We start from the raw sequence: 22658 nt of genomic DNA, 5'->3' as shown, positions 1-22658 counted from the left end.
CTCCCAGATTCCAACCTCTTACTGAGATCCTCTGAATGCCCGTAACTGAAATCACCAAAACAGGCGAATTGCATGGTTATTTGTTTGCCATTCCTTCCTTGTGTGTAGGCCAGTTGTCAAGAAATTCATCTTTCCAAAGATTTAAAACATTATAAAGTTCTAATTTTGTTCAACATAGATGCGATAAAGGAAGAGGAAAATAAATAGCATGTATCAGCATTTGTCTGCAAAATTGTCAGTTTATAAGTGGCACACAACAAGTAGCCACTGTCAACGTTCCTACTTTTTTAACGACTGAAAGTGAAGCACAGTGTCTGCGCATCCTTCCCACAACTGCTGGGAGTTCCCGAGGCAACACAAACCACGCACTCATAAACTTGCAGTAGTTCAACATTCGCGCATAAACGACTCCTGATCGTGACAGGCTGGGACTGACTGACTGACTGACTAATTGATTTACTAAGTGGCTCAAATTCATCGACATCGGGAGACGTGGTAGCGTTCACGCACTGTTCAGTGCTCACAAGTCTAAGATCGCCACACCGCACACCTAATGGCACATAATCTATTGTCATTTATACTAGCAGAGGAGTTGCAACGAAGTTCACAGTCGTATTCTTCATTTCTACCCAGTAAGTAGACTACATCACGTTAACTAGCAACTGGTTAATACTAAATCGTTTTCTAATGTTGGATTTGTGGCATTATTTGCATGAGTGTTTTAGCCTACACTGTATTAGCCTACGAATGACGGTGCCAGGACACAGCAGCATTATTTTAAACTGTATCTGAATTGTAGGCTACTTCACAGTTATTCACTGTTTTCTAATTCATTTAAACTTGTAGGCTAGTTAAGGCTAATTTAACATGAGCCGCATCCCAAAATAGAAGAACGCATGTTAGATTTTGTGGATAGATTTTGATCATACTATGCAGTGTTCTTGTGTTATAAGCAAGGTTTACTTCCATAGGCTAAAAATATGCGAACGTGCAATACGATTAGTCTATGTGTTACTTGTTACTTCTAAATGACTAATGTTGTCACTGAATGTTTAACGTATATCTGTATGCGATTGTTACTGGTGTTATGCATGTATGCATGTCAACATTGTTGTCTCATTGTCCGTCTCTCTGTTCATGCTTTGTTTTCATTGTGTTCTTTATGTGCGGTCTCCAGCTTCTGGGACAAAGACACTAACCACTACTGGTCTTGCTTGAGGTTTACACTCATACCTGGGACTGTGCCCCCCCCCCCTCCTCCCCTCCTCATCCCATCCACCTCCTCAAGATGCATATGAATAGCTTACTGAATCGATGGAGTAAGTAACACACACTCTTTGCACTTTATGCTCTTGATAACCTTTTTTTCTCTTTCTCCCATGTCCCCTTTAACTTCAAACATCACCTCCCACCACCTCCTACCTACACTACTCTCCCTCCCTACTTTTCGCTCTCCCATCTGTGAGAGCTCTGGACTTGGATTGCATCTCTGCTCCATGCACAGTAGTCCAGGTTGTTTCTGTGTTATATAATATTTCTATGGGGGCCTCACATTTCAAGTGGCAGGCAGTGTTGGACTACGGAAATGGGGGTTGTCAAATGACTAAGGGCTAAACTTAGCGGAGGACAGAAACCCAGCAGTCCTGAAAGTAAACGTCTGTGGTTCGCGTGGCTAGAGAGGCCCGTGGACGAACGGCTTCAGTAGGTGAGTGGGGGCCAGGCTTGAGGGTTTGTCGCAGTGCTGTGAGTTGTTGGCCCTGGTTCTCTCCAGCCAGGAACAGGAACTATGCCACCCCAGTGAGGACACGGGCGAGAACGAGTCGTAAATCAGTTATTATTATCTTGCAAAAGAACATGCTGTTGTGACTTTCCAGCACTGGACAACGAAAGCCCTACTGTAAAAGAAAAGGGTGTAGAACTACTTGATGTATATAAAGCGTACATTATTAAAATACATGGAAAGTACACTAACCCTATTTTATTTGACGGTATGTACTGTATGTATGTGATAGGGATTTAGGTGCAGTAGGTTTGACATTCGTTATAAAAACAAACTCGTCTGTCTTCATCCCCCCCCAGCCTGAGAAAGGAACCAGATATTTATTTTCCTGGGCTCTGGAGTGACAAGGTCACCATGGCAACCCGTGTCCTCGTTAGATGTTATCGCGTTTGTCCGTCATCGTCAGTGCCACAGAAATGCAGGAAACAACCCTGAAGCCCTCTGTGTTTACTTTCGCTGTCTGCACCTTGGTTTCACACTTATATTACATGAATGTTTTGAAGTGGGCTTGTTTTGCCTATTTGTTTGTGGTTGACCGTTGCGTTATGCCAGTGTAGCTGACTGAATGTGCGTAGGTCATCTGCGTGGGTTGGTAGTCAGGCCTCAACAAAAGGAGAACAAGTGGGCTGATTCATGGAGGGCTTGCTGCGTTGGTTAGCCCTTCACCGTGTGGCATAATGCTAGCCTGGCATGCAGCCTCGTGTGACCCCATGCCTGAGGTAGCGGGCAATGCCTTGATACATTTATTGACAATATTCTGCTGTGTCACAGAGAGGCAGTGCGTGCCTCTGTCTGTGTGGGTGCGTGTAGTATGTGTGGTGCTCGAGGTGGACTGTAGGTCATGGCATAGCTTGTTCACCCATTTAAGGTCAGTGAGGGGAAATTGAGCCTTCTGACAGCCCTGAGTGGACAAGAGATCCGTGAGGTGAGTTGTCCAGTTTTCACCTCCAAGCTGGGTCCGGTACTGAAGAAGACTCTAGGCATCCACCTCCATGCTTGGTTCGATATTGTGGAACGGTTGTAGTTGCTCCTCCAGCAGTCGGTCACCCCCTCCCTGTCACACATCCTGGTGAGCTGGTGATGAAATCTGGGCTTCAGGCACTCGCACACACATCCTCACCTCTCTCTCTCTCTCTCTCTCTCTCTCTCTCTCTCTCTCATCTCTCTCTCTCTCTCTCTCTCTCTCTCTCTCTCTCTCTCTCTCTCTCTCTCTCTCTCTCTCTCTCTCTCTCTCTCTCTCTCTCTCTGTCTCTCTCTCTCTCTCTCTCTCTCTCTCTCAGTCCTCAGCACCAGTCATCATCAGGATCGCAGCCCACATGCTTGACTTAAAACCTCTGCCACCTACGCCATTGGCCTGAAAGTGCCTGAATCAGACCTACTTCTGCTTCTACTTCATATGAATCTCTCTATCCTCTTTCTCTGACTTTCTGTCTTTCTCTCTCTCTCTCTCTCTCTCTCTCAGTCTCTTCTCTCTCTCTCTCGAGTCTCTCTCTCTCTCTCTCTCTCTCTCTCTCTCTGTGTATCTTTCTCTGGTCAGTGTGAATAACTCTCTGCTGTGTTACCATGGTTTTTAACCACTTCACCTCAGGAAAAGTAGATTAAAACAGCAGGGTCTTTTTTTAGATCTCCTGCCTCACGGCAGAGTCAAGTCCAAGTATCAAGTAAATCCATGCTACAGGTTGTAAGGTTGCACCAAACTTCTCAATATATCCTAAACTGTGGCTCCTACCTCTCTCCTTCATCTGAAACACCACACTGCAAATGTCACGAGTGTTAATATATCACAGGAGTGTCTATATACTGTATGACTTGAAGCCTACAGGGCACCATATTGTTTCAGCATGTCAGAGTTACATGCTAAGTGACCTTTTCTTAAAATGTAGCAGACTGTGGAAGGAGATTCGGTCAATTGTTTGCCACGTCTGCATCTTGATCTGGTAGCGACCTTTAGAATGTCTCGGGATAGGAATGAAACATCATCCTTGCTCTGATACTCATGATACTGTTTGGAATTGACATTTCTTGGAACGGTGTGGAGTTGACTGGAGACGAAGGGGCTGCAGGAAAAGATGTTTGGAGTTTTGTTGTCCTTTGTATGGTAGAAAAGCTGAACCTGTGATTATCAGCAAAGCTCGGTTATTTAGATAAACGCCTGACTGCTCAACACTGACATGGATAATGGAGCAGTAGTGTAAACAGGAATGAGAGAGAGAGAGAGAGAGAGAGAGAGAACCAAAGAGAGAGCAGCTATTCTAATTAAACTTGTTTTGGGTAGTCAATATTCTCACCTTACTTTGTAGATAGATAGTAGACAATAGACATAGATGAATAAGATACAGTAGATAGATAATTGATAGTATGTAGGTCAAAACTTTTTCAGTTAACCCTTGTGTTATCTTCGGGTCATTCTGACCCATCAGTCATTGTGACCCACCTTCGTATTGCGACAGATTACCGCATACAAAGACAAAGTGAAGCATTTTCTTTTAACAGCTAGGCTGTCTCAGACCCCCCACATTGCAAAGGTTAAAAGAAAATTATTTTAATTTGTTTTTGTATTGGGTAAAATTGGGTAAACACAACGATGGTTCGTTATGAACCTTTGGGTCATGTGACCCGAAGGCAGCACGAGGGTTAAGTCCATTGAACACTAGTCCATGATGACTGCAGGTCTGTAAGGGGTGAAGTCTTGGATAGTTAATTATGTAGCATGGAGCTGGTGCTGTAACCCCTTTGTCTGTAGCGAAACAGGTGCATGACCACCAAGGGAGTAGATCAAGTTCTAGGTGGAAAGAACTTCACAACTCCGATTGACGCATAATGAGGAGGTGTTGCACGTGGCGGTCATTTTAAACCAGCTGCTTGGTTTAAGAGGAAAGCGAAGGGGGATTCAGAGAAAGTGGACACAGCATACCCAGATCATGCTTTGAGATTGTCTGCTTGGGAGGGGGTGGGGGGGGTTGTGTTACCGTTGTGTCTCTGGTAGTAGTGTCTGACTTCAAAGGTGATTGTGAGCCTTGTTTGATTTGTTTTATACCGATTTGGATTGACTTTTAGGATATTGTAGCTTCCCGTTGGAGAAGAGACAACCCTAAATTGTGAGTGAACGATATTTTTCGAATGTGCACAGACACGGTCCTTTAAAATCCCCGCCAACACACATACGGACCAACACGCCTCCGCACACACACACGCGTGTGCACACGCATACACATGCAAACGCACTCTCACATGCACACCCACGCCTACGCACACACAAACAAAAGCACACAAACCTATTGGAAGCGACAGGTCATGACCCGGGGAGGCCAAGCCGGAGCTCGTGTAACAGGAAGCAACCTGATCCAGCGATGTCACCGGTCCTGCTGAGAGACAGGTCTCTCTGGTTCCACTCTGAATAATTCAATCAGAGCAGCTGCGGCACAAGCCTGGCTTGGTCTGGCCCGGCACGGCCTGAAACCGATCCTTTTACTGACCCCCACCTCCACTAACGCCCAGCGGAGAGCTGCTTATCCCAGTCCGCGTGGCCTGCGGCATGGGGAGCCTTGGTGATTCATGACCCGTGTGAGCGGCGTTCCTGGAAAGCCTGAGTTTCCTCTCCGCTCTGGCCTGGGATGAGCTCTGGTTTGCTGCTCTGCACTTCTCAGTGACAAAGCAGTGTCTGATGGTCAGTGATACTGACATGTAAAACTGCCTAGTCACAGACTGAACCTGTTCTTCAGTCGACTGGGACCTTTCGTTTATAGGAGGCTTCTGGTCTGTAGACCAACATGGAAGGTTCTAGAGTTCTTATTTCTCGGCTCTGAATGACTTCTTAGTTCGAGACTATTGCAGGCTTCTCAGTTATAGACTGTTTGAGGTTTTAGACTACTTCGTTCTGAAGGGCTTTGCACACCAAAAGAGGCAACCACTGTCACCTCGAGTATTTTCAACATACGCTCGACGGCAGCTTTGCCTTCTACTCTGGTGGCATAGTAGCGGCGAGCTGTAGCAGGGCGGCTATCACACACAAGATTGCGTTCAATGTTTGTAAAAGCCTTTAATCATGGAAAGCCTCTTAGTTCTTGACTACGGAGGATTCTAGATTGATTTCTGGTAAATGTATGGTTCTACTGTAGACTGTCGAACATGTATGGTTCTAGACTTGGTGGGTTTTAATCTGAGTTCTACAATATGGAGGGTTCTACACTTATTCTAGAATGTGGAAGGTTCTAGACTTTTTAGTTCCAGAACATGGAAGGACATGGACAAGGCTTCGAGACTGGCTAAGCTGCCAGAAACATAATGTTTGATTTATTCATATATTTCTTCAGCCCCATAATTATTACATCACTCACACAGGGCTGGTCTCGCCCCCCTCCCAACCCCTCTTACCCTCCGCTTTGTCCGCTCTAAGAGGATAAAGAGGTGTTATGAAATCATCGACTGACCATTTGGTGTGTGAGTGGCCTGCGATTGTTCCGTGGGTGGGCAGCCCTTTGTATGACCCACAAAGCTTCAGCCCAGCTTGTACCCAGTGTTGGCAATCCTCACCCATCTCTCTCTCTCTCTCTCTCTCTCTCTCTCTCTCTCTCTCTCTCTCTCTCTCTCTCTCTCTCTCTCTCTCTCTCTCTCTCTCTCTCTCTCTCTCTCTCTCTCTCTCTCTCTCTCTCTCTCTCTCTGTGTATATAGATACAGTGTGGAGGGTACATACCGTACCCCTGGCTGTATGACCACATTCTCCATTCACTACCTCCCATAACTTTGGCATCTCCTCCTCTCACAGTCATCTCCACTTAGACAAAGTTGCACAACCCCCCTGACAGAGTGATGGACAGATAATCCCACTGTTCAGTAAGACACACTCAATTAGCATGTTTCTATGAAACACACACACCCCCTTATTTCTTGCGTGCTGCACACCTCTATGGTTGATGAGGCTTTCATGGTGAGGCATCTTGCCAGCACAGGCCGCCGGACACACACACACACACACACACACACGCGCCTGGGAAAACATCGTACATGCACACATACAATGTACACGCACACAATCGAGACACACACACATCCAGCCGCGGCGATGAGGATGACCTCTCAGCCCACTCTCCTGCGCTGGGAGCTCTTTGTGGGTGAGAATCTGAGTAGGAAGCTGGAATCACTGCCAGTCTCTGCCTGCTTGGAAACAGACGCAATGTGAAGCCACAAACAACCCTGACAAACACAAACAACCCTGACAAACACTAACCCCCCCCCCCCCACACACACACACACACACACTCTTCTAATGTACTCGAGAATGAGAAGGCCTCGAATGGGGACTAGTATTAACGGTGTGTGTTTGTATTTGGGTATCTGAATGCCTGTGTGTACGACGTGTGTTTGTGTGCATGCACGTGTGTGTCTATGTTTGTGTGTGCCATGGCAACAATACCTTCATTTGTGAAAGGTTGAGACCCACGCAAGGGTGAGGGTGTCTGTGTTGGCCTCACACACGCATACAGACAGCGACACGGAAAAATGGTTTCTTGTGCCATGATTCATGATTCTAATCTTTCACTGTTCTAATCTTTCAGTGCAGCAAGACTCCTTTGCTCTCCGAAACATCTGAGTTGAGGTTAGCTTTTCATCAAAGAGTCTCTCAGTTTGTGGTTGAATGACAAAATGCCCATGTAAACTACTTAAAGTCCCAAAGTCGTAACTGCACTGCCTGTCAGCAATAGTTTAGCAATGGAGTGAGCTAAAGTGATGTAGTGACATAAGGTGATATCCCATATTTATCTTTATGGACATACAGTATATAGAAATATGTATCCCATCTACAGTACATGTATATTCTATAACCTTTATAAATGAATTGATCCCCTAGAGTATTGTCATTATGTCTCTCATCAATACCTCAGCAAGGTAGAGAGGACGTAGATGATTTTAGGAAGTGATGATGATACTGGACTGAATCAGATTAACCGGACTGCCAAGAAACGACAGCTGGTGTTTTAATAAATAAGGCTGAGACAAAGCTGTCTGGATGATGTGAATGGGGGAATATCCTAAATTAAGAATAAAGGGAGATTTGAAACACTCTCACTCAGTCTATCTGTCTCTCATTCTCTCTTTCTCTCCCTCTCTTTCTCTCTCTCTCATTATCCATTCTCTCTCTTTCTGTAATTCCTCTCAATCCCTCCAGAACCTACATTACTGAAGCTGTGTCTGTCAGCTCCTTCTCCAGATGTTCATTTAGTCAGGAATCAGATGTAAGTTACCTAACTCCTCCCTTTATAATCCCCTGACTGCCTCCGATCGCATCACGTAACACACACACACGCGCGCGCATGCGCGCGATCAAACGCGCACTCGCCCCTCCTGCCCTCCGTCCTCCCCTCCCCTCGTGTCTGTTCGCAACAACATAAACAATCCACTCTGCGTGTGTGTGTGTGTGTGTGTGGGGTGGAAGGGAGGAGTGTGTGTGGTCTCAGTGTGTGTGTTCAGGTGTGAAGGAGGGTGAGGGGGTGATAATGAGATCGCGTGAGGGGATGTGTGTCTGCTGGCGTCCTGGGGGGGGGCCAGAGGGCGAAATGATGGATGGGTGGATGGATGTGCAAACAGAGGTGGCATGACGACCGCCTAGGGGAGATTGGATGGAGCTCGTAAAAGGGCCAGTTAAGGAGACAGTTGGGCCACCACTGGACAAACACTGGCACCACATGGAATGGCCACAGGGGAGGGGAGGGGTGAGGTGGGGTGGACAGCGGGAATGAGATGTCCCTGTGATGTAACATGTCACTGTGACGTTGGCTTCTTAATCTGCACTTGTAGAAACATCTCCCTTGTACTCGGACTGTAATACAGAGGAACAAATAAACAACCCCCCCACACAGTGTGTGACTGTGACTCACACAGTCACACTCTCACGCAGTCACAAACAGAGTAGCAAACGTTGCATAATTTACACGTACAGTTCATAGACGAACGGAACACACACACACACATCGCCCACAAAGAGAGACAAGAAAGACCAAGATTACTCCCATTGTGAACGCCATGATTAAACGAATAGTCTGGAATGCGCAAGTGTTCCAGCAGATGAGCACGCCGTTGTTCGCTAATCAAGAAAGGAGAAAAGGCTTCAGAGAGGGCCGAAAACGTAAACACATGACTAAATCCGCAAATGAACACACACACACAGGCCCAGAGCATAATGATCAGCTCATGTGAAAATCATGATCTCACCACACTGAGTGAGTGTGTGTGCAATATGTTAGAGCGTGTGTATTACATGCCGGCAGGCAAAAGGTGATCTTTGCACGCGTGTGTGTAACCCAATCGACGACCCAAATAGAACATTCTCTGTGTGTAATGCTCTCCGTTGCCCCTGACGTCAACCCCAGAATAATACAGGTGTAACTGACCAGACAGGAGGGAAGAGGAGGATATAAACTCATAAACAACCTATAGATATACACTATCTATTGTATCTCTCTCTCTTTCTATCTCTCTATCTAATCTGTAGTTTTACAGTAGCGCAATATATATACTAACAGTATATATATATATATATATGTACAGACCCCTGACCCTGGACCTAGTATATATATATATATACATACATAAACACATTCGATTTTGTCGCATCTCCACACTCTTTGCTTGTGTGCCTGTCTTCTGGAGTCTCTCTCCAAAAGCCTGGGCTTGGGCTGGGCTAGGAGGTCCAGGGTCAGGGGTCTGTACATTGCATGGATGTGAGATACAGGGACCGGTGAGAACTGTGTGAACACACTGTGCCTCTGTGTTCAACCTCTCATCTATGCACTCACCCACACAGAGACAGACACCCAGCCAAGGCAGCCGAGAGAACACATTTACCGTAACGGCCTATTATGAAGATACCGTCGAGATTCCACGTTCAAACCCAACCGTGACATTCTGGCTCAATGCTTGAAAAACATTTTTTATTTTATTTTTCTTGTACGTCAGATAAACAACACAAACAAGAGGCGATTTTTGAAAAGGAAATGAACATTAAAAGAAATACTCAGTCCACCTTTTCAACCCTGACAAGAACTGTTAGGGATGTTGTTAGGCTGAAGAAAGAGATATCTGGAACTCTGTCACGGCTCTCGTCAAACTATTTGCACAGCAGGTGCAAATAGTCGCTCAATGTCAATGTGGCGTTACAACATACTTATCCACTTTCATAAAAGTGAAAGAATTGAAATGTATGACAGATTTGATTTAAGCTTTGTTGAAAAATTCTGTCCTGTTGAAAAGCTGTCTCATTATAAATTCCTGTAATACCTTTGTTTGCTAAAGACAGTTCAGCTAAACACAGGGGCACTTGTGAACTTGAGAGGAAGGAATGCGTCTTGCTAATCTTTAGAAAACCATATAGCCAAATAACAAAGAGAACATTTGTATCAAGAGGACAAAATATGGATCATTTTAATTAGGCTATCAATGTAGCGTTTTTCTGGTCTTTCTATCTAAACAAAGTAAACCTGCACTAATGTTTTTATCAAGCTTGTTGTTCTATGCCTTGCCCTTTTCATCTAGTCATTTTCTGTGCATATTTAGCTCAGCTGTCTGTAGCAGTGTGATAGACATGACTGAGTCAGTCCTGTGTGAATGACCTCCCTCTCTGAGGGCCTGCTGACAGAGTGTTGTTTAGCCATGAGCAGGTACGATGGGAGAAGTAGCAGGTATGACAGACGGTAATCTATCCTGTTGTTTTGTGTTGAGTAAATCTTGAAATGAGCAGTTGTGAATTATTCTGATGATTAACCCTGAACTGGGTTCACTTGGATTTGTTCGAGGTGACTTACAACAACATTAACCGTGTGTGTGTGTGTGCCCCCCCCCACTCCCCCCCCCCCCCCCTCCTCCTCCCTCCAGACGAGCTCTCCAGAATGTGCGAGGTAGAGGAGACCCCCGAACCGGCCAGCCCCACTTTCCTGGGGGAGTCGTCCGACACCTACTGCCAGGTGGACCGCTGGCAGCACCTACGCACCGCTGTGCGTAAACTGGAGTTCTGGGAAGACTTCAGTGCTGAGCTGATAGGGAGCGGATTTTTCTCCAAAGTGTACAAGGTTGGCCCTTCACCTGTGTGTTGTCATCTGTGCTTGTGTTTGTGCCTGTAATTATCATGCACCTACGGTACACAAAAGAAAGAGAAACGTTCATTACGTTTTGAGGAGTAATTGGGTGTGCTCAAGCCTTCGGCGAGAGCACAACCTTTGTTCTCTCACATATATATTATTATTATTATTATTTTTATTTATTTTTGCCCCCCTAAAACTCAGTCAATATTTGGCCTACATAGACAACGTAGGTGTCAAAAGTTTCGTCTTGGTAGCGATTGAGTTGCTTGTATTGGGATTTACGTTCCGTTGCACGGTTTAAGTAGAAATTACGTTTTTGTGTCGAAAAGTGAAGCTAACGGTGGCTAACTTGCTAACCACAGTCAATGACGCTACTTATGTCACTAACGTCACGAAAACTCGCGTGACTACCTCTAGCAGAATATTAGTTTAGCAGCTCGATAACTTCTGGGAGATAGCTAGGCTAACTATAGCTTTACTGCAAGGCAGCTGCAGAAACGCCACAAGCAAAGAGGCCAGGTGATAACTATTTACTAATTTTACTTTGTGATATGACACACAATTGTGATGTGTAATGTACAATATAAGCTGATATTATTAAGGAAGTACATCTACTTTCGGAAACAGTAGTCTACTATTTCACTGAAGTATTAGCATCATGACATTAGCCTGTGTTGCCCGGGCAACACATACTACAGTGGTCTATGATGTAGCGTTATCTGTTTTCAATCGTTAAAATAAACATTCCTCACATATACATTTTCGTTGTAGGGTTTATTCTGACATTAGTAAACGATCTGTTGGTGAAAAAAACATTACCTGTGGTTTCAAACCAGTGTAGCTCACTGCAACGCTGTAGCTTACGTGAGACACACTACAAAAACATCTAGCTTACACAACTGTAGGAAGTCAAACGGCGACAGAACATGTTCGGCACTCCCCTTACTTAAATCAAAAGTCTATCTAACTACTAACCTGAACTTCATTGCCACAGCCTAAACGTTGTCAATCTGTTCATGAAAATAATTAATTTCAGCTTAAACCGTACAACGGAACGTTAAATCCAATTCAACCAACGCAATCGCTACCAAGACGAACACAGCAGTAGTCTAGTACTGTACCGTAGTAGTACAATTTACCGGGGCAGCTTCTCCACACAGGGCTATATCGCATTTTGCGTTGTTACTGACAATGATCGCTACCAGTGAGCTTTTTATGAATGAGCGATTTTCCACTAAATAAATGTCAAGCTTATTTACGTTTTGGGGGGCATATTTTCAGTTAGCAGATGGTACTGTTTGAATCGCGATTCCATCTTCTACTGCCGGGTAACGTTGTAGAATAATCTTCAAAGGGGGTTCTTTATTAATGAATGAATGCAATGAGTAGGCTAAATGCCTGAAAATATCATGAGAAGGGAAAAACTTAAAATGACGTTTAAGTCATAGAGATTAGGTAAATTTTTACACCGGTCTGCCAAATTTATTCGTTTTGATTCAACGATGAGGCTGCCTCTTGCAGGGGAAATGAGAAGACATCTATTTCATTCTACACTTCACTCGTATTTTCAGTTGTAAATGAGCAGCAAAAAAAAAATGTCATTCAAAAACGGACCCCTGTGCAACCGACGCAAGCAAGCACACCCTACAATTTCCCCAGAAATTGTACCCTCTCTAGTTATAGTTCAAACACCACATTACACCTACCGCGGCGTTCCAGCCACCTCAACCGAACTGCAGGGTTGCCCAATGGTTGTAATGCCAGAGCTAAACATTTACACACATCCCGACAGACAAAACCTTTCCGGTAATACAGTATCATTACCTTGCTCAGACAGCTCCTGCTGTGTTTCACTTACAGCAGACTGTCAAACCTGGCAACCTAACCAGCCCTAAAGGCAGACCAGACATGCCCTAGTAATTAGCTAGCCTCTGTGTCCCGCTGCATGCTGGCGTGCCTACAGAACAATAGGACCAAGCTTCTGTTCCCCTGAGGAACGGGGGTAGGTATGAGGCACTGTCGGGAGGCACACAGTCAATGAAGAGCGCCGAGGACATGGTGGTTAGAGGCTCAATGGATGTCTTGTTCTGATGCTTAATGACTGAGACGAGACTCAGGGCCTCCTCTCTCCTTTCCTTTCCTCTCCTCCTCTCCTTTCCTCTCCTCTCATCATTTCTCCTCATTGTACTGTGTTGTACTATGTTCTAGTAGGATGCCCTATCCAACTCTACTCTACTTTCTGTGTTCTGACCTTGAGGTCGTGTCAGATCACAGCAGAACTGTGACAGTTTGTGCACGCAATCATCTCCTGCTATTGTTGAGCATGCCAGTGTAGAGCTTGCATACAGATACGCATCATAGAAGGAAGAACTGGTCCCTTTGATCAGGGCTGTATTATAATAGTGTTCATTCAGTGTGACTGTTCCCAGACCCTGTGCCAAATGATGCCTAAACAATCAAAAGCACGCATACACACATCCACTCACACATAGGAAGAGGAACGAACATGTTGTACCAGAGAGCCGGTTGTGCCCCATGGAGAGCCACGGAGACCAAAGGAAGGATGTCGTAAACACCTCTCGAACTTATTAAAACCCCTGCCCCTGTCTGTGTTTGTGTCTGTGTGTGTCTCCCCAACAGCTAGCTTAGCTGCACGGTACAGTAAGAAAATATGTATTTACGCACTTTACAAGGAAGTCAAACTAGTTTACCATGTCCAAGCCCTTCTACATGCCGTTGTTTACATACAGTAGGAAAAGTACCGGCTGTGACAGAAGGTTCTAGAATGATACAGTGTAAGTGAATTGACATTGTGCTAAGCACTGTCTAGCCATTGTGAATCCAAATCTCAAGGATGTCGCTCCCTGTCGGACAGGTGATGCACAGCACAAGCAGGAAGGTGACGGTGGTGAAGATCTACAAGAACGACGTGGACCAGGACAGCATCGTCCGAGAGATCAGCCTGCTGCAGAAACTCTCTCATCCCAACATCGTCAGGTGGAGACACTACATCAGGCAGAAACGCTTTCGAGGATCACGTGTCAACGCAGCGTCAGAAAATAATGCAGTTATCTCTTGTTTATGTCTTGAAGGTATCTTGGCATCTGTGTGAGAGAAGATAAGCTCTATCCCATACTGGAGGTGAGCTTGTGAATTTGTTCACGATTATGTTGATAAGCATACAACTCTAGAAGATAACGCTTCAGCTTTGTTCTTCTTTAGTACTTATGATGCTTTGCAGTTGTGTTTTTAACGCTCATGCTGTATGCGTGTGTGTGTGTGTGTGTGTTTGTGTGAGCCTGTGTCTCTGTTTGCGTGTGTCTGTGTATGTGTGTGTGTGTGTGTGTCCAGTATGTGAGTGGGGGCTGTCTGGAGGACCTGCTTGCCCAGGAGGACGTGCCTCTATGCTGGAGGGAGAAAGTGGATCTGGCCTGTGACATCAGTAGAGGAATGACCTACCTCCACTACAAGAACATCTACCACAGAGACCTCAACTCCAAGGTACAGAACACATATCCATGTTAAAAAGAACCTGGGTTCTAGATTATGTGTGGGGGTTTTAAGAACAAGTTCATATTTGAAACCAGTCATGACATTCAAAATATCTCAGATGTCTCAGAAATATTTCAGATATGTCATGTCACTGGACCACTTTCTGGAAAAACAGCAAATCATGTGACCCAAAAGCTAGCTGCCCGAGAGATACCTACACCTGGCCTGGAATACTGTTTCAACCAAAAACAAGGGTCCTCCTAGTCACTTAAGTTATCTCTTTCCCTCTCAGATCCCTTCTTTCTCTCCCTCTCTCTTGCTCTGTGCCTCTCGTTGTTGGTATAACTTAAATGCTAGGCCGCTGGCTTCGTATTTTTTACGGACTCTGTTTGTCTAACTCGACAGCTTCATGAAAGAATAAACCTTCTCCGAAACATAATTGCCTCCCTATTCACGCTCCCTTAGCTTAGCTAAACTTGTTTTTGCCAAGAAAGGCAGATTTCAGGGAGCGTGTTTCAGATACCACTGACTACTACTGACTGAGGTCACCGTGGGGGCCTCTCTCTTTCTGAATGTGGGGGGTTTGTCTCAGCTAAGCTTCTTTGCAGCTTGAGCCTTCCAGAACCTGCCTTTTACTGTTAGAGGTGCTCAACTATATTTACGAGGAGAAAACACAAATTCAACTCAGATGTTTTGTGTAGAATGTCCCTCTAATAGTTAATGAGAGTGAAGAATCACTATGTCTATTCACCACCTGCTGGTCAGGTTATTCATGGGTTTGTTCGTTTGCACAACAAGCTGATGACAAGATAAAGAAGGCCTAGATGTGGACACTGACAATTCAAGGCGATGTTTATAGAACCTGGCTCGCACACAAACACACAATCCCACCCCAACGCGCACACAATCTCCCTCTGTCATTATGGGGCCATTACAGCTTGCGCTGTGGTTTGGGGCCACATCTGAGTCATGATGTTGTGGATACACAGAGCAGTGTAGGGAGGGATCCTGCCTCTCTTAGGCTCTGTCATTACAGCCGCTAGCAGGAAACGCCCTGCTCCCAACCAAACCAGGAACGACCAAGAACAGATCTGTCTGCAGAAAACAAAGATCGCATCCACTCTATAGCCAGTGGACCTCATTTCAATCGAGTTGACCTATTATTTGGCTGTGACAATGTACAGTTTCTAACATATACTGCGTACTGGAGTCTGGGAAAGAATGTCTGCATCACATAATAACCACCATATGGGTCTTTCTGGACCAGTACTAGAGAGGTTTAAATCTTACCTTACTAGGAAAAATGTTGTTGTTGGACTAGAAGATGCTCTGCCTGCCTCAGTATCATGTGGGGGTTCCCTCAAGGATTTTTTCTTTGGCATTTCTTGTTCTTTTTGTGCAATGACGCTACCACTGCGTAACATCATTAGAAAGCAAAGTGTCAATTTTCACAGTTGTGCTGATAGCACACAATTGTAACAGTGCTGCACTGTAGGAATGTCTGAAAGATCAATCCATGTGGATGTCACATAATTTCCTCCCCCTTAACTATCACAAACCAGAGGACATTCTGGTTGAATCAAGACCTCAAAGAAATGCAATATCAAAAATCCTAGAGCGTCTTGGGCCCGTGCAATAATCAGGAAGCCAAGAACCTTGGTCTTATCATAGATAATGACCTAACTTTTGAGCCCCACAAAATACTTTTTTATTGCCCTTTTTCATTTAAGAAAAACATAGCAACGGTCAGACTATTCCTCCGACAAACGGACGCAGAAAAGCTTATGCAGTCGCCTTGACAACCGCAGTAACCTCCTCCCAGGTCTCCCCCAAAATGAGTATTAAACAACAGTACGTTTAAAATGCGTCGTCAAGGGTTTTGACTTGCACAAATAAAAAGACACCTCGTTACCCCAGCACTCCTTACACTACGCTGGCTACCTGTGCATTTTAGACCCTTATGTGCCTAGTAAAACCCTCCATTGGCTCTGTTCCAGTGATTCTGAAAGTGTCTGAAAGTAGGTGAAGCAGTAGTCTACCGTTATACGGCCCTAGGCTTTGGAACATCCTTCCAGGCAGTATTAGACTGGCAGAAATGTCTCAAAATACACTTATTTAAACTACTCTTCATTTATCCTGCTCTGCCGTTTAATGTTGTTAACGTTACTGATAGTGTTTGCATTGTCTGTTAACATTGTACTGTTTTACTTGTATATTATTGTTGGTCTGTTTGTACTTGGATGTTTACTCGATTTTTATGTGCAGTTCTAATCTCTGTACCAAAATGTGGTGATTTTGTGTCATTAGGTTGCTAAGGAGACCACACAAAATACAAGACATAGTAGAGCACAAGTACAGTACATCCAGTTCCGCGCGTCAACTTAAACCAAGCCTCTCCTAAACTGTACACAGTGAGCTACAGACTAACTAACCTCATTTAACCAGCCAATTATTACGAGAAGCTCTTAATAGATTAGGGTTGGACGACGGTAGTTCTCCAGAAACTGGTTTGGGGATCCATGACAAAGGTCTACTCTGCTGTCACACCCAGTCAAGACGAGGACTAAGTGAACCATGCTCCAAAAGTAAGCCACTAGGTCGCACCTCAATAATTAACTGACCGGGGGACCCATTGTTGAGAGGAGGTTTGAGGTACTTTCTGCTAATAGAAGGGCTAATGCTGTTTGTCACTGTGGTCACTATTACTACAGTCAACAAGTAAACCCATCCCAAATGTTCTCTTTCTTTCTTGGGTTGAGTCTTAGAAGAGTTTCTGTTATTTAGAAAGTCTCCAACCCTTGCTGAGATGGTTTTTTGTTCAACTGCAGCACCTGGTATCTATTAACACCTGTCAGCGTCAGGAAGAGAAATCAAGAGGTGCATTTCCACGTTATTATCTATCGTGGAAATGCAGTAATGTGGAACCCCCATGTGGAATAATGTTGCTGCCTTCCGGATTAGTGCTACCCATACACTCACAGGCATGCATAGACCCAGTTATGCACAAGTACAGTTTACATGTGTTGCACTGACCTCTTATGGTCAGTATGATGCACTGCAGGCAATTTGACCAAATATGATACAAGTTGCTGCCATGCCTCGAAGCAGCAAAGGATGTTAGTTAGGTAAGGTCATTTCTGTGTAGATAAACACCGCGTTACAAAAGACTATATGTAATAGACCTGTCTTCTATTTCTGTTTCTCCCTCCTCTCTCTCTCTCTCTCTCTCTCTCTCTCTCTCTCTCTCTCTCTCTCTCTCTCTCTCTCTCTCTCTCTCTCTCTCCGTAGAACTGCCTGATCCGGGTGACGTTACGAGGCCGGGAAGCGGTGGTGACAGACTTCGGCCTCGCCAGAGAGGTGGTGACCGAACTTCCTGCCAACAGTCCTGAAAGGAAGATGTCTCTGGTTGGCTCTGCTTTTTGGATGGCCCCAGAGATGCTGCGAGGTGAACCGTACGACCGCAAGGTAAACGGCCCTGACCCCTGACCCTAACCCACAGCCAGTGTTTGAACTGTGCCAGAGGTCAGAGTTGATGGTGAGGGTGTGAGGGTCGGGGAGTAACCCTAGCAACACAGAACCCCCCCAAGGTAAAAAAGTCCAACATTAATCCTTTTAATGAGGCCGTCTAGATGATGTTCAATGGCATTTTCCATCTAATCTATTCATTAACTTAGTGGAATTGTCAATGTAATTAGCCTACTGAATCGAAATTAATTAACCCCCCTTACTTGCATCCAGCACTCTTAATTGACTTGAAGTTGATAAGATTGGCTTCTCACCTCCAGGTGGACGTTTTTTCCTTCGGTATCATGCTGTGTGAGATCCTGGGCCGAATCCCAGCGGATCCAGAGATTCTTCCCAGAACAAAGGTAAGACACACAAACTAGTCGAAGAATGGATCGATTCTGAGATCCAGCAGAGCCTAAAAGGCCCTCGCGTGCACCGAGTCTCACTCAAGAAGTGCTGATCTGGACTGAGTCTGGCCTCCTTTGCTACAGTTATGTAGACAGACAGGGAGCTGATCTTAGATCTGTTTCTCTGGGTCGCTGAATGAGCACAGCGCCGCCCGCCTCGTGAGCTCCACTCCACGCCCCGACAGTGACCTCACACTGGAAGCTATCACTCGAGGGGAGAGGAGCCGAGTGGAGCAGTTGATTCATTTACATTCTTCCCAGTTTAGACGTTACACTGACCGTAATTCCGCATAATTCGCCCATTAGAGGGGCTAATAGAGCTGGTGACACTGCAGTTATTGGCTCGGCGTTGACAGGGACGTTCAGCCCCCTACCCACCCCCACAACAACCCTGGGAACACCATCAGAGCGGCGGGGTGTGGGGGGGGGGGGGATGACTCCACGGACAAAGGTCATTGAGGATTCAACTAGATTTATGTGATTACAGTAAAGTAAACAATGAGTGTTTAGTGCAACGGTCTATATACAGTGGTTGGTTCTCTATCCTGTGCTGTTGTCGCACTAAAACAGTTGGTCTTCACAGCTGTGGTGTTTATTAATGCATGTGTGTGTGTCTTATCAGGACTATGGTCTGGATGTTGAGGCCTTCAGTGAGATGGTTCAGGGCTGTCCACAACGCATCCTGGAGCTGTCGGCCAGCTGCTGTTTGGTAAGCAGGAGCCTGTGAGAGAGACTCAAGAGAAAGAGAGAGAGCAGAAGAGGATGAGAGAAAAAGAGAAACGATAGAGGGAGAGAGAGAACCAAAGAGAAAGAGAAAGAAAAAGGGCGTACGTACCAATACTTTCAGGCACCATCGTGTTAAAGAGAACGTGTGAAAATAGTAAAATAACATAACAAGTACAAGAACCGAGAGGCCAAGCAAGCAGCCACAGTTAAGAGTCTCAGGGAATGATAGCTGGACTGTACTGGGGGGGTCTGTTTCAATTGTACGCTCTCCGCGGTTAACGACCCCTGTCCTTGTCACTGTCCCTGCTCACCAGATGGACGCCTTCCGGAGACCCTCATTCTCAGAGCTGCTGGACGAACTGGAGGACATCGCCGAGACCCTCGACCCCCCCGACTTGGACCTGACGACGGGGTGAAGGGGTCCCAACGGTACCCCGGCCACCTCACCACCCCCACCACCACAGCCGCCACCACCCTCCCCACCCCAAACCCTATTCCTCCTCCTCCCCCTAACTAGAGGACAATGTGGATTGGCGTACGCACAGAGGAGAGAGAGAGAGAGTGGGGGGCCGGCCATCAGCTGGTCTTCACAGGAGAAGCCACGTCCTCTTCGTACACACACCAGAAGGGAAACACAGTGTCACACCACAGCTCTCTCGCGGAGCCGTGTCCGTGAGAGCAGCCGTGTTTCTCGGAGACAAGGGACACAAAAACGGACGTCGGGACGTTCTGTTCACCTTCCCTTTCCGTCTTTCCACAGTCCAAACCCAATTAAGGTGGGGCTGTCTGGAAACGTACCCGGGCGGAAGAGAAACCGTGACCAAAACGTTCCCTCAAGGACAATTCCTTTTCCTTAAATGGTACGCTTTTAATTCCGCTTGAAGACGATGACGACTTCTTTAAATGTACTTTAAATGTAACTTTAAATGTAAATATTGAATAGGACCGTTTTTTCCTTCCTTTAATCCATTTCTTTGTTCTTTTTCCAAGTGGCCTCCTATTCTTAGATGACGTAAACGTAATGTTAAGGGATTATTCGGTCAGCAAGATCAAATAAGAAGGAGCTACTAGCTGGCTGCAGGCGTTTCCAGGGAGACAACGTGCAAGAGATACTGTACTTTGCACTAGCATTGACTGTTACCTGGTAGAATAATATACTGTATGTAAGACAAAAGAAGTGTTCCACTATGTGGCTTAAGGACCAAACTACTCTCATTCCCCTCTGCCTTTCATTATTTCTCTCTCACTCATTCTATTTTTTCGGGGGGGGGGGGGGGGGGGGGACATAACAGCCTTCATGTTTTTTATGAGCAGAGAGGAAGGGTGGATGTGCGACACCAGGGGAGAGCGGAGAAAGGATGGGCCTGTGCTCCTTCTTCTTCTCCTCCTCTCACCCCTCTCTCAGGATAGGGGATGATGGCCTACTGTAGAACGAGAACTTGAAACTCAGCGAGACTTCAACAGTCATGGGTTTATAATGTGACAGTCTTCTTTGTCTTGTCAGGTTTGTACAGTTACTGTCCTGTCCCCCCAACGGAGAAGGATATATGTTGTTTACCATATCCCGTCCATACAGGGCTATTCGTGTATATTTTGTGAATCTGTTGGATGTCTTGTGCAATGGGTAAATAGGATTTTGCTTACTTAAGAAATATCAATAGATTTCTATGGACAATTTGAAATGACTTAATAAAATGTGTAGATTTACACTCACTCTGCATTGGCTTTGAGAGTGGCCTTTGGCTGGACTGTGTGTATGTTGTTTTCACGCAATAGGGATGTAGTCATACTGAATCCATGGTCTTGTACTCTACTTGCCTGATGTTCTTGACAGCACAAAGCTTTCTAAGAATTAAAAGGTCCCTCCCAACACACACACACAAACTCCCCCACACACTGGTGCTTTAGAAGGTTCTACAAGGTCCTGAACCAGGTGCCTCAGGACAGGGTCTCTCACTCAGTTTCTCTCTCTTTTTTTCTTTCTCCCTCTTTCTCTCTCTCTCTCTTGATCCGACGAAACGCATTAGTATTCGGCATGTACAGTTCCAAGCGCATGGTTTCGTAATTGCAGCCTGTAGGAGCTGGATTTACCGCCCTGTTGACAGTGTACGCCACAAGACTGACGTCCACCACCACCGTGCACCAAATGCAGTGTAACAGGAAGGTGTGTGTGTGGGGGGGGGGGGGGGGTGTCTGTCCGCAAATTGATGAACACAGATAAAAAACCCATAAGGAGCCGAGGGGAACCAGGACAGAGAGTGATGAACTGTCGGGATCGTCAACGAGGGTCACGAGTGCGACTGGACGGGGATGCTGAGGAATGGACCAAGGTGGATTCTCGGGAGGGGACTCAGATGTGATGAAGTGTGGAGGTGGGGATAAACCAGTACAGGACACATGGTGCAGTGGAACCAAGAACAAAATTGGATGGTGGTCGTCCAGGAGGAAGGGATGAAGAGCAAGGAATGGGAGAACCGAGGCTGAGGATGATGAGGAGGATGATGAGGATGATGATGATGAGGTGGAGGAGGAGGAGGGGGAGGAGGAGGAGGGGGAGGATGATGATGAGGAGGATGATGATGAGGTGGAGGAGGAGGAGGGGGAGGAGGAGGAGGAGGGGGAGGATGATGATGAGGAGGATGATGATGAGGTGGAGGAGGAGGAGGGGGAGGATGATGATGAGGAGGATGATGATGAGCTGGAGGAGGAGGAGGGGGAGGAGGAGGAGGGGGAGGATGATGATGAGGAGGATGATGATGAGGAGGAGGAGGATGATGATGAGGAGGAGGATGATGATGAGGAGGAGTAGGATGATGATGATGAGGGAAATGGTTAGGGGGCGGGTCTATGACTCTTCCCCCAGTTTTAGCGATAAGACCTAGAGAGATGTATCCTGGACGAGCACAGCCTGGGCATTGACACACACCTGTAATATATAGTTTATACCTCCTCAATCCAGCTCTTGTTATATCTACTCTCACAAAACGTGGATGCTAATCGAATGAACATTCAGAGCCACGTCTGTAAGACTGTAAAACTCAGAGATTAGATATAGGCAGGGAAACGATTCAAAGGACAGACCGCGTTTGTCAGATCAGTTGTGCTACACTTGCTAAACAACAACATCATACTCTCCCAGAGGGGTCGTGTACGAAAGCTGATTTGGCCACACAAAGCTGATGTTGTGTGTACTGAGATCAAAGGCTATTTTGGGTCCAGCATTGTAGATCACCTCCCTGTGGCTATGCTCACACACAGACGACTGCGAAACCCCTGCATCAGCACCAAGGAAGTGCTGATTGCAAGGCTCGCCTTTACTCCTCATCCATACTTAATTGTTTACCAGGGGCTGGCTGGCAAAATAGGGCGAGAGAGATAGAGAGAGAGAGAGGCAGAGAGAGATAGAGAGAGAGAGAGAGAGAGAGAGAGAGAGAGAGAGAGAGAGAGAGAGAGAGAGAGAGAGAAAAGAAAACCAAATGCAAACAAACAATGAAGAGAAAAGCCCAGATCAGCATTCTTAGAACTGCACACTTTGATACTTCTGCAGGTGTGCTGTTTTTTTCCAGCCTAATTCTCTTGTTCCTCTCCTCTTTTCTCCTCCCATCCTGCCCTTCTGGGTTCTCCTCATTTGGAGAAATGGCAGTTTTGGCCTCCAAAGAAAAACAGGAAGCT

General features: G+C 45.9%; 2 protein-coding genes across 3 annotated transcripts in view; both read left to right on the top strand.

Annotated features, from left to right (window-relative positions):
- snrpd3l (small nuclear ribonucleoprotein D3 polypeptide, like) overlaps positions 1–22658 on the top strand; it is an 87368-nt gene that overhangs the window by 19817 nt on the left and 44893 nt on the right. The gene's annotated exons all lie outside the window — the stretch shown is intronic.
- On the top strand, positions 249–20704 carry zgc:113162 (uncharacterized protein LOC553743 homolog). Of its 2 annotated transcripts, XM_062478535.1 has the most exons (10): positions 263–632; positions 1178–1319; positions 10649–10842; positions 13730–13851; positions 13947–13995; positions 14206–14355; positions 17635–17811; positions 18132–18215; positions 18883–18969; positions 19301–20704. In XM_062478535.1, exons 2-10 carry the CDS (start codon positions 1289–1291, stop codon positions 19400–19402), a joined length of 996 nt encoding a protein of 331 aa, XP_062334519.1. In that variant the 5' UTR covers positions 263–632; positions 1178–1288; the 3' UTR covers positions 19403–20704. The 2 variants fall into 2 exon arrangements, with proteins under 2 accessions (XP_062334518.1, XP_062334519.1); XM_062478534.1 differs by lacking the exon at positions 1178–1319 and having other exon boundaries at positions 249–632.

Source organism: Osmerus eperlanus, chromosome 14 (genome assembly GCF_963692335.1).
Source record: "Osmerus eperlanus chromosome 14, fOsmEpe2.1, whole genome shotgun sequence".
NCBI lineage: Eukaryota > Metazoa > Chordata > Actinopteri > Osmeriformes > Osmeridae > Osmerus > Osmerus eperlanus.
The sequence above is the reverse complement of the archived record's forward strand: the minus strand, read 5'-3'. Positions and strand labels throughout refer to the sequence as shown.

What these genes read in the sequence shown, in the direction of transcription:
- zgc:113162 (XM_062478534.1), top strand. Translation starts at nt 554, where the DNA reads ATGGCACATAATCTATTGTCATTTATACTAGCAGAGGAGTTGCAACGA. An exon ending in TCTCATCCCAACATCGTCAG is followed by an intron (nt 13,852 to 13,946) that starts GTGGAGACACTA and finishes TATGTCTTGAAG; the next exon opens with GTATCTTGGCATCTGTGTGA. An exon ending in AGATTCTTCCCAGAACAAAG is followed by an intron (nt 18,216 to 18,882) that starts GTAAGACACACA and finishes GTGTCTTATCAG; the next exon opens with GACTATGGTCTGGATGTTGA.